This window comes from Anolis carolinensis, unplaced genomic scaffold, assembly GCF_035594765.1.
Source record: "Anolis carolinensis isolate JA03-04 unplaced genomic scaffold, rAnoCar3.1.pri scaffold_11, whole genome shotgun sequence".
Classification (NCBI taxonomy): domain Eukaryota; kingdom Metazoa; phylum Chordata; class Lepidosauria; order Squamata; family Dactyloidae; genus Anolis; species Anolis carolinensis.
Genome location: NW_026943822.1, coordinates 14,574,348 through 14,586,812, shown reverse-complemented (window position 1 = coordinate 14,586,812; position 12,465 = coordinate 14,574,348). Strand labels below are relative to the sequence as shown.

At 41.6% G+C, this 12,465-nt stretch overlaps 1 protein-coding gene across 4 annotated transcripts in view; it reads right to left on the bottom strand.

The window, feature by feature from the left end:
• The window catches only part of fsd2 (fibronectin type III and SPRY domain containing 2), a 31,962-nt gene that overhangs the window by 8,943 nt on the left and 10,554 nt on the right, over positions 1-12,465 (bottom strand). For all 4 annotated transcript variants that reach the window (XM_062963231.1, XM_062963230.1, XM_062963229.1 and 1 more), the window contains 8 exons: positions 12,142-12,164; positions 10,932-11,053; positions 9,629-9,793; positions 8,321-8,455; positions 6,501-6,654; positions 4,809-4,942; positions 2,591-2,723; positions 373-549 (listed from right to left, as the gene is read on the bottom strand). In XM_062963231.1, coding sequence (XP_062819301.1) covers positions 373-549; positions 2,591-2,723; positions 4,809-4,942; positions 6,501-6,654; positions 8,321-8,455; positions 9,629-9,793; positions 10,932-11,053; positions 12,142-12,164 — 1,043 coding nt within the window. The remainder of the gene's footprint in view (positions 1-372; positions 550-2,590; positions 2,724-4,808; positions 4,943-6,500; positions 6,655-8,320; positions 8,456-9,628; positions 9,794-10,931; positions 11,054-12,141; positions 12,165-12,465) is intronic.

The window sequence follows — 12,465 nt, the reverse complement described above, 5'->3', positions numbered from 1 at the left end:
TAATAATAATAGCATAGAATCCAAGAGTTTGGAGAGACCCCTAAGGGCAATCCAGCTCAACCCTTTCTACTATGCAGCAGGACACAATCCAAGCATTCACAACACATGGATAACATATAAATACTATACAATACTACACAGGAACATAGACCCCCTCTACCCTCACCACTTTCACAGCACACAAACAACCAAATGCATACTAAACATAGACACAACCATACAACACACATTCAATACCGCCACTACCTCAACAATTTCTCACCAACACCACCAGACAACGCCACAGCAACGCGTGGCCGGGCACAGCTAGTTTTAAAAACTAAAAGTGAAAAGAAGAAAATTGGAAAGAGAAGAATAAGGGTGGGGTGGTACCTGGAAGCAGTGACCGTGTGCCTCATGCACCAGGAGGAATGGGTCATGCCCAAATAGCTGTCCCTTGATGCATTTCCAAAAGCCACGCCAACACGGTATTCAATTTTTTCATCAACATAGACCTCCCAGTAGTGTTTTCCGTGGAATGGTATTGGGTTTCCCAATATTGCGATGGATCTGCAAAAGGAAATAACCGAATCCAAGAATAATAAAATCATAGAGATGGAAGGGACTCCAAGTGCCATCCAGTCCAACCCTATTCTATCATACAGAAACATGTGGCCGGGCTGTGGTGCAGGCTGGTTAGGAGCCAGCTGCAATAAATCACTCTGACCAAGAGGTCATGAGTTCGAGGCCAGCCCGTGTCAGGTGAGCACCCGACAATTAAAAATTAAAAATAGCCCCTGCTCGTTGTTAATAATAATAAATAAAATGTTATTTATACCCCGCCACCATCTCCCTGCGGGGACTCGGGGCGGCTTACATGGGGCAGAGGCCCAAACAACATAGGACAAAACATAGGCAACATAATACAAATCACTCTATAAAAAGATAAAACAGTAATACAATAAATCAATTAAAATGAAAATACAGGATAAAAAATTGCATTTAAAACACATAAATGGTAAAATCGTAATAAATACGGGATAGATTATTATAAACCCTCTGGGGCTGATTAATTAATGACTGTATCTCCAAAGGCCTGTTGAAACATCCAAGTCTTGTTGACCTAAGCAACCCAAAAAATAATTGCATCTATCAAGTAGGAATTTAGGTACCACTTATATGTGGGGAGGCTAATTTACAACACCATAAAAATCATCCAGCCGCTGTTGGAATGAGGAAGTTGCCGTCGCAGTGGATGATGAAGCAGCTGCTCCCCCTGTGGCCAGAATCAAGCGTACCCACTGGAAGCTGGAAGCTGGAGAAGGTTTAAATTGCCTCTGTGTCTGTCTCTGTTCTATGTTTATATGGCATTGAATGTTTGCCTTATATGTGGACAATGTGATCCGCCCTGAGTCCCCTTCGAGGTGAGAGGAGCGGAATATAAATACTGTAAATAAATACACAATAAAAGCACTCCTGACAGATGGCTATTCAACCCCTCTATAAAGGTAAAGGTAGGTAAAGGTTTTCCCCTGACATTGTCGTGTCCGGCTCTGGGGGTGCTCATCTCCATTTCTAAGCTGAAGAGCCGGCGTTGTCCGTAGACACCTCCTAGGTCATTTGGTTGGCATGACTGCATGGAGCACCATTACCTTTCAGCAAGAGTGATATCTATTGATCTACTCACATTTGCATGTTTCCAAACTGCTAGGTTGGCAGAAAATGTGGCTAATAGTGGGAGCTCACCTCGCTCCCCAGCTTCGAACTGCCGATCTTTCAATCAGCAAGTTCAGCAACTCAGTGGTTTAACCCGGGGAGCCATCGGGGTTCCATTTTAAAGACCTCCAAACACTCTCCAAGGCAGCATATTTGGATCATATATTTATGTCTTTTAATGGTTTTATGCATTTAACTAAGTTGTAACTGGCATCAAGCCTTGAGTGGGTAAGAAAATTAAGAACAAAACCAGCAGTAAACAAACTTGATCCATCTCCTACATTATAAGGTAAAGGTTTCCCCTTACGTTAAGTCTAGTCATGTCTGACTCTGGGAGTTGGTGCTCATCTCCATTTCTAAGCCGAAGAGCCGGCATTGTCCGTAGACACCTCCAAGGTCATGTGGCCATTGGTATGACTGCATGGAGCGCCGTTACCTTCCTGCCGGAGCAGTACCCATTGATCTACTCACATTTGCATGTTTTCGAACCCCTAGGTTGGCAGGAGCTGGAGCTAACAGCGGATGCTCAAACCGCTCCCGGGATTTGAACCTGGGACCTTTCGGTCTGCAAGTTCAGCAGCTCAGCGCTTTTAATGCACTTCGCCACCAGGGCTCCTTTCTCCTACATTATATCCCTACAGATATTAAAAGATATCTATCATGCCACCTCTCTGTCTTCTTTTCTTCAAGCTGATTCTACCCAGCTCCCTTAGGATGCCTCTACACTGGGTTTCGTAGTTTGTAGAAGCATTAGAAGTTACAGTGGTGTCAACATTAATTCTAAAGTGCAGATACATCAAGTTTTGGGATGGCTGTCTTGAACACGGACTGATTTAGAAAAGAGACAGTTATGTTATGGCAAATGGTGAAATAAAATTGCATTTAGATTCTATACCTTGTGAAACTGTTTTCACCAAAAGACAAATCTCTTCGTTGACTTTCAGCCTCGTTGCACAAAATGGTCAGCCCATCTTCTAGGATAGACAGTAAAGGATGTGCGGTCTCCTCGTTCAGAGTAAAGGAGGTGCCTGTAAGAAAACAAGACTACCATTACTGACAGAGCAATTATAGTTTTATGATTCCACTTTAACGTCAATGGTTACATCCTATGCAAGTAGTTTTATTCTGTCACGCGCTTGGCCTGTGACTGACTGTCTATAATATAGGACGTATGCTTTACGCCCAGCAGGAAGCCAGGGTGCCTAAAGAAAGGTTGTTGAGGAATTTCCCTGAAAAGATGACCTTGAAGTCTTTAAAGAAATAACAAAGTCTTTATTGACGAACAAATAATAAATATTCAAGGAGTCTTGTCCCACAGGACAGGCGACTGGCTTTGAATAACTGTGGAAACCCTCTTATAACCCCTCCCAGGCTATCTGTTATCTGGGCCTAGCTGGTCTGGGACTCACTGCCAACTCCAAGTGCGTCTGGTTGTTGAGTGGACCTACCAGCCAAGGCTTGCAGATGTTTCTGTGCTGTTGTTCTGTATCCCCGGAAGGTCTTTATCCCTGGTGTTCTTGAAATATGAAGCTTTTTACGGGACAAGCTGGTCTAGGTCCTATAGATGAGCTTCCTAAGTGAGACTAACTTAAAAATGGCTCCTTCCCTCCCAGAGCCCTGAACAAGGGGCGGAACCAAACTTAATGGTGATTGACAGGTGGCCTGTCCTATGATTGCAAACATTTGCAGCAAGAAAATAAAGCTGAAGTTTCTGGTACAGCTGTACCAGCACAGTACCGGTACTTAGAATCTTCTTCCAGAGAGCTTTAATGCCTCACTATGGAATCCCAAGAAACTGCAGTTAAATTTGAATTATAATGGCATAATTATGTAGCATAAAAAGAGCCCTAATTCTTGTAAGCATCCTTGTAAAATGGGTCCCTTTAGCCACAAAACTGCAATGATATGGACATTGTTGTGGTAAGCTCCCATGACGCTGCACTCAAATATTGGAACTGCATTGTTGACGTTTCAAGTGTATCTTTTCCCATCCACCTTCCTTCCTTCCACCAAGCTTTGAACTACAACTCTCTCTCTCTCTCTAAGGATTCTGGAGAAGAGAGTCTCAGAAAATGGTTTGGTTAAATGCCAGTTTGAGAAAAGATGTGGATAACTTTTTGACCCTCCACACATCCAGGACATGGAAAACAAAACAATACAGAAGGCCAACACAATACATCCCAGCCCATTATACCACATTTGATTGGCTATATATGCAACATACATAGATGTCAGTATTATTCCAAATTATTTCCACTACACTGTACTACACATTTTGCAAATACAGTAGAGTCTCACTTATCCAAGCTAAACGGGCCGGCAGAAGTTTGGATAAGCAAATATCTTGGATAATAAGGAGGGACTAAGGAAAAGCCTATTAAACATCATATTAGGTTATGATTTTACAAATTAAGCACCAGAACATCATGTTATACAACAAATTTGACAGAAAAAGTAGTTCAATATGCAGTAATGTTATGTTGTAATTACTGTATTTACGAATTATGAATTGCGCCGGGCTGTGGCGCAGCTGGCTAGTAACCAGCTGAAATAAATCACTACTGACTGAGAGATCATGAGTTCAAAGCCCGGGTCGGGTTAAGCCCCCGACCATTAAATAGCCCGGCTTGCTGTTGACCTATGCAGCCCCGAAAGTCAGTTGCATCTATCAAGTAGGGAAATTTAGGTACGCTTTATGCGGGAGGCTAATTTAACTAATTTACAACACCATAAAACTGCCAGCAAAAAACAAGGAAAGGAATGAGGAAGTACAGCCACTAGTGGACGGTGAAGCAACAGCTCCCCCTGTGGCCGGAATCGTGAAGCTGGAAAAATGTTAAATGCCTCTGTGTCTGTCTATACTGTATGTTGCTTGTCTGTTGGCATTGAATGTTTGCCATATATGTGTTCATTGTAATCCGCCCTGAGTCCCCTTCGGGGTGAGAAGGGCGGAATATAAATACTGTAAATAAATAAATAAATAAAATATCACGATATATTGAAAACATTGACTACAAAAATTGGTTGGATAATCCAGAGGCTTGGATAAGCGAGGCTTGGATAAGTGAGACTCTACTGTATAAATACAAGTGATAGTTTATTGTTCTTGGGACCTGTGCTCAGGATGGAGATGGAATCGCTCTTGTCACTAGAGCCACCCGGATTGAGGGCTTTCACAGAGAGGAGGTAATTCTGCTGTGGCTCCAGCTGAATCAAAGTTTCACAGTTTGGAATCCCAACAATAGACCTGAAGAAGAAAGAGAAAGTTGTGCTGAGGCACACAGGGGTCCTATAGCATTTCTGTAATCATTGTGCATATGTTTGGGGTGGGGAGGTCAGATGCCTCTCCAATCCTGCCTGCTACTACACTGAAAACAAAACATTGGTGTGAACAGAACAAGAAGGCCAACTCACACAGAAACTGAGAAATTAGATCCAACAGCATAAGGAACATGAATGCATGCAGAAGTCTCAACTGATGAAGGTGTATTGGGAAAATATAATACTTGTATTGGAAACTATATATTGAATGTAATCATATTAGAAATAGGAATAGGAAAACTGTAATCATAAGCAGATTGTGTGCATATAGCCCCAAAATACACTTTGCCTAGCAAGACCAAGACCAAAGTTCACCCTAAGTGCCAGAGACATATGTCAAGTATCAACAGGAATAGATAAGCTAATGGACAAAAGACAAATTAAGGCTTTTGGGATGTCAAGATAAGACCTGGCACCATGTAGGAGTGCTAATGGCTCCCTAAAAGCTATCCTGTTTCCCCTAAAATAAGACATCCCCAGAAAATAAGACCTAGTAGAGGTTTTGCTGAATTGCTAAATATAAGGCCTCCCCTGAAAGTAAGACCTAGCAAAGTTTTTGTTTGGAAGCATGCCCGCCAAACAGAACACCAGAGCATGCAGGATTGGTAAATGTACGTACCATAAAGTGTTGTACATGGAAATATTGGTAGTAACAATAAATTCTTGATAGGATTCACAGTTTGTCTGGTTATGCTGGTTTGTGATGACAACTACTGTACAGTATATAATAAATGTTCACTTTTTTGTTCAATAATAAATGTGAATTCTTCTTCATGGAAAAATAAGACATCCCCTGAAAATAAGACCTAGAGCATCTTTGGGAGCAAAAATTAATATAAGAAATTGTCTTATTTTCGGAGAAACACGGTAGGATAAGGGGAAATTCCTCAATTAATGAGAACCCCTGAGAGCCTAGATAGGAATTCCTTAGATAAGGCCTAATGGAGGGTCAGAGGTCTTGAAAGTAACCTATATTTTAGGAAAATGCAAAAGTGGCTTTTAGTAAAGTGCAAAGTAAGACTTTTTTGACACTAATTGGTGATGGATAATGCCTATGTGACGTAGATAGAGGAAGGCAAAAAATAGTATATAAGGACCTGTGTTTCTTTGATCTGTACCTTCGCTTTCCTGATTACAGGAGAAGGTCCTTTTCTTATTGCTTATTCTCTCCGGCCACTGAGAATAAACGTCTTTTTTTCTACAGCCACCGGAACTCTCTTTGTCTCATTACCTCAAAACCTTTGTCTGCCATTTCACAACCACAATATTTTAATTTCTGACATCACAACAAATAGAGTGCGAACAATTAGATATTAATGTGGGAGCAATAAAAGAGGGGTGAAACTCTGGTAGAAAAACGTATATTCAGTTTCTGGCACAAGATAAACTCCTTTCCCTCGTGCTTTCTTGAATACCGAGGGTTTTTCAAAGGTGTGACAAGACCTCAAATAAGGCGCAGACTCATCTAGCATTACACTACTCACTCTGTAATAATGTCCTCGTCTTCTCCATCTGTCAGCCTGGACAATTCAACTGTGTAGGAGTCCACGGGATTTGTGTTGCCACATTCCCAGCGTATGAGCGCTGCATGTTCACAGCTCTGAATCTCCTTACTGTTGATAACAGGTGGCAGAGGAGCTGAAAATATATGTAAGATGGAGCTGTGTGATTCACCAGATAATCAAATCCTTTCAAAAAGCAATTTACAACATGATTAGTGGAGTTAGACCCACATTAAACTTGATGGGTGGACTGATTGAGGCTCCATGGATAAACTATCTTGGGTAGTAGGTTTTGAGGTCCAACACTACAATTCCTTCTGAGCTCTCAACCCTTCTCTTCTCCTCTTCCCTCCCAAGATAGAGCTGATTATGGTGTGACCAACAAGTCCTTAGTGGGAAGAAGGTCCACCTTTATTTAATTTTAGGAACCAAATTAAATTGATTAAGGCCCAACGGAGCAGCCATTTCAGACAGAAAGCAAAAGGTTGCAATAATAACATTGCTTCAGAGCTCTTCTTTCCCCAAGAGTTACCATCCACCTTGTTTTACATACCCACACTTGGCCAACTCTCCTGATTCTACCTCTCCTGTTGCCAATGTAGAAGAACAATGTAATTGTTAGTCCAATAAGTTTCAGAACGTACAATACAGAGGCTGTGGCGCAGGTCATGAGTTTGAGGCCAGCCCGTGGCGGGGTGAGCACCCGTCAATTAAAATAAAAAATAGCCCCTGCTCATTGTTGACCTAAGCCGGGGTGTGGTGCAGGCTGTTGAGCAGCTGCAATAAATCACTCTGACCATGAGGTCATGAGTTTGAGGCCAGCCCGTGGCGGGGTGAGCACCCGTCAATTAAAATAAAAAATAGCCCCTGCTCATTGTTGACCTAAGCCGGGGTGTGGTGCAGGCTGTTGAGCAGCTGCAATAAATCACTCTGACCATGAGGTCATGAGTTTGAGGCCAGCCCGTGGCGGGGTGAGCACCCATCAATTAAAATAAAAAATAGCCCCTGCTCGTTGCTGACCTAGCAACCCGAAAGATAGTTGCATCTATCAAGCAGGAAATAAGGTACCACTTATAAAAGTGGGGAGGCAAGTTTAACTAATTTACAACATGGAATGAGGAAGTGCCGTCAGAGTGGATGATGAAGCAGCTGCTCCCCCCTGTGGCCAGAATCAAACATCCCCTCAGGAGAAGGTTAAATTGCCTCTGTGTCTGTCTGTCTCGGTCTTTGTTTGATGTGTTTATAGGCATTGAATGTTTGCCCTATGTGTGTATAATGTGATCCGCCCTGAGTCCCCTTCGGGGTGAGAAGGGCGGAATATAAATACTGCAAATAAATAAATAAATAAATAAATAAGCAACCCGAAAGATAGTTACATTTATCAAGTAGGAAATTTAGGTACCACTTATATGTGGGGAGGCTAATTTACAACACCATAAAAATCACCCAGCCACCGCTGGAATGAGGAAGTTGCCATCGCAGTGGATGATGAAGCAGCTGCTCCCCCTGTGGCCGGAATCAAGTGTACCCTCAGGAATCTGGAAGCTGGAGAAGGTTTAAATTGCCTCTGCGTCTGTCTCTGTCTCTGTTCTATGTAATATGGCATTGAATGTTTGCCTTATATGTGTACAATGTGATCCGCCTTGAGTCCCCTTTGGGGTGAGAAGGGCGGAATATAAATACTGTAAATAAATAAATAAATCTTGTCCTTGATTTCAAGCAGGAAGATGTCTTAGACAGAATCCCATTTCTATAGACTTCACATAATTCAAAATAAAAATGGGTGTCTTGAAATACTTTACCTGTCATGTAAACAGCTCTTTCGCTTGCTGGACTGATCCCAGCTCTGTTGAGTGCTTTGACCCAAAATTCATACTGTGTATTCGGTGTCACGTTGGTAACTGTGCGGTATGTCTCTTTCACATTTAGCACAAACTCTGTAGTAGGAAATTCCAAGGTGCAGGCAATTATTTGAAATGGGAATTTTCTGAAGCAACTTCTTAAACTGTAGTACAGTGATACTTTGACTTAAGAGTTTAATTAGTTCCGTGATCAAGCTCTAACTCAAAATGTTCTCATCTCAAAGAGAATTTTCACACTGAAATGCTATTAATCCATTCTGGGTCCCTGAACATTCCCTCCCCATTTTTGTTTCAAAATAAGAAAATGTATTTTATAAATACGGCACTCCATGCAGTCATGCCGGCCACATGATCTTGGAGGTGTCTCCGGACAACGCCAGCTCTTCGGCTTAGAAATGGAGATGAGCACCAACCCCCAAAGTCAGACATGACTGGACTTAACATCAGGGGAAACCTTTTCCTTTACCTATTTTATAAATAATAAATTATTTATTGTTTATAAAGTACATTTTCTTATTTTGAGACCCTGCTGGCACAGTATGTTAAAATGCTAAGCTGCTGAACTTGCGGACTGAAAGGTCGTAGGTTTGAATCTGGGGAGCGGAGTGAGTGCCTGCAGTTAGCTCCAGCTTCTGCCAACCTAGCAGTTCGAAAACATGCCAATGTGAGTAGATCAATAGGTACCGCTCCGGCGGGAAGGTAACGGCGCTCCATGCAGTCATGCCAGCCACATGACCTTGGAGGTGTCTACGGACAACGGCGGCTCTTCGGCTTAGAAATGGATATGAGTAGCAACCCCCAGAGTTCGACACGACTGGACTTAACGTCAGGGGAAACCTTTACCTTTACTAAATAATAAATAATGTATACTTGCACATTCACATGGAAAAATAAAAAAGTAAAATCAACTTTAAAATGGTAGAAGCACAAACATGTGGCAAGAAAGCACAAGGCACAAAGCGAAGAGGCAGAAGTATCCTTTTCTTCATACTGTACTCATTCTAGTCTCTCTCTCTCTCTTTCTCTTCGTGAAGCCAAACATACCAGGAATAAAACCCGCACAAAATCAACTAACCCAAAATTCCTCAAAGCGGACAAGACCAAAGCAGGCAGCAATCTCCCAAAGCGGACAAGAGCATGAGGCACAGAGGCTGCTCCCTTGAAGCCCTAAAGCCAATCTACAAAAGTTTGCCCATGCCTGATCTAAATGCTCCTTAAAACAGGCATTGCTGCTGCTGTCTTCCTTACCAGCTTGCTCTTCTTTGGACGTATCATTGCTTACTCTCTTGTAGTACAGCTGGTACCTTTCAACCAGATCTTCCGAAAAGAAGCTCCAGCAGACTCGCACAGAAGTCCCTGTGGCTGAGTTGGGATCCTGAGGGTTCATGACTGGCGCACAAGGAGGAAAAGTGGCTGGAATATGGAAGGGAAGATTGGAACATAGATTTGACATGGTGGGCACAGATCAGGAAATGTCCATTCATCAATAGCATTTAACACGGGAACATAGGAAGTGGATTATACCAGGTCACATTAATTCATCCATTTAGCCCAGTATACAGCAATAGCTCCAGCTCCTGCAAACCTAGCAGTTCGAAAACATGCCAATGTGAGTAGATCAATAGGTACCGCTCCGGCGGGAAGGTAACGGCGCTCCATGCAGTCATGCCTGCCACATGACCTTGGAGGTGTCTACGGACAACGCCAGCTCTTCGGCTTAGAAATGGAGATGAGCAACAACCCCCAGAGTCGGACACGACTGGACTTAACGTCAGGGGAAAATCTTTACCTTTCTTACAGCAATAGTAGGAAAAGATTTATCTCTACCCAAATCTGTAATCCTTACTGAGGCCCCATCTACACCACCATATAAAATCCAAATTATTTGCTCTGAAGTTAATTATATGGCAGTGTAGACTCATATAATCCAGTTCAAATAATCTGGATTATTTGGATTATATGGCAGTGTAGATCCAGTTGATCTTAGATTTCCAAGTGTTAGATTTTTTTCCCAACCTAAAATGTTCTATATTCCTATAAAGTATGATATTTTCCAAAGCCTGCTGATACCTTCTTCTTGCATCTGAATAGTGATCTTTTGGATATCTGGGCAACAGTATACCCAGCATGAACATCAGAAAAAAATGAAATTTTATATACAGTAGAGTCTCACTTATCCAACATAAACGGGCCGGCAGAACGTTGGATAAGCGAATATGTTGGATAATAAGGAGAGATTAAGGAAAAGCCTATGAAACATCAAATTAGGTTATGATTTTACAAATTAAGCACCAAAACATCATCTTATACAACAAATTTGACAACCTCTGAGGATGCCTTCCATAGATGTGGGTGAAATGTTTGGAGAGAATGCTTCTGGAACATGGCCATACAGCCTGAAAAACTCACAGCAACATACATTCCAATATTCCAGTAATAAAATCAATCTGTAAGCAAACCTGCACAGAAGTAAATCCCACCAGGGTGAAATAATGGGCTCCTAGTTAGACCTACTGCATTGATTTCAAACCAGGTAAATAGGTGGCAATACCTGGGAGAGAATCAACAGAATCCATTAGTTGTTGAACATCAGAGAACTCTATGACTCTGGCTTCATATTCTATTGGTGTGGAGAGGTCTACATCCACATCTTTTTTCAAGAATTCCTCCAATCTGTAAAATCCACAAAAATAGGTAGCAACCAAGAGCTGTGAACATTTTCGCTATGCAGTATTATATTAAATATACTATATGCTGTTCTGTTAGTATGACTACATATCTCGGTTTTATGTTGATTGAATGTTCTGAGCAACGCATGAAATAAGCAGCGACTTAATTAAAAAATATTAAAACTACAAATTACGAAAAGATGCACTCATTAGAATGATCAAAACCATTTAAAAATAGAAGCAGCAGAACTAAACATTAAAAGCATATATAATTTTGGGCTGGAACATTTTAAAAGCAGATGAAAAGGCGGGACAACAGATTAATTGCAAATGTCCTAGTCAAACTGCAACAATTAAAGGGAAGGCACTTTTTTTTTTTTGAAGCATAACCTATTTTATGTTATGGGCCGGGCTGTGGCGCAGCTGGCTAGTAACCAGCTGCAATAAATCACTACTGACCGAGAGGTCATGAGTTCGAAGCCCGGGTCGGGTTAAGCCCCCGACCATTAAATAGCCCGGCTTGCTGTTGACCTATGCAGCCCCGAAAGATAGTTGCATCTGTCAATTAGGGAAATTAAGGTACGCTTTATGCGGGGAGGCTAATTTAACTAATTTACAACATCATAAAACTGCCAGCAAAACACGAGGAAAAGAATGAGGAAGTACAGCCACTAGTGGACGGTGAAGCAACAGCTCCCCCTGTGGCCGGAATCGTGAAGCTGGAAAAAAAAATGTTAAATGCCTCTGTGTCTGTCTATATATGTTGTTTGTCTGTTGGCATTGAATGTTTGCCATATATGTGTTCATTGTAATCCGCCCTGAGTCCCCTTCGGGGTGAGAAGGGCGGAATATAAATACTGTAAATAAATAAATAAATAAATATTTTTAAAAAGTTGTCCAAAGTGTAAGTCTGGTGGGTGGGCAGAACTGCATTTGCTACCCCAGACTCTAAGGGGGAAAGGTGGTACAAAATAATGAGAAATAATAACAATATTAGAGATTAGTGTAAGGCACCAAAAATAATAAAACTTCCAACAAATTAGTCTTGAATGTACAATAGGACAATATTAAAAATTCAACATGCAATATTACCTGTCCATTGTAGTTACAGCGGTCTGAAGAAGCAGAGGAAAGGAAAGAAAGAATGAAGAATTACAGAGGGAGAGACTAACTATGGAAATATATTGTAAATAGGTGTGTGATCAGGAAGAAAGAAACAGAATCTATATATATAAAAGGGTAATGAAATTTCGCCTAGGACAAAACAACAAAACTACACATCCCAGAAACACTAAACTTGGCAGCACAACCCCTCATCCATGCCTCTACGTTCATACGACAAAAAGAAAAGAAAAATAAAGTCCTAATTAGCGGGAGAGGAATATTTGTTTTTATTCAATTGCTGCCAGTTAGAAG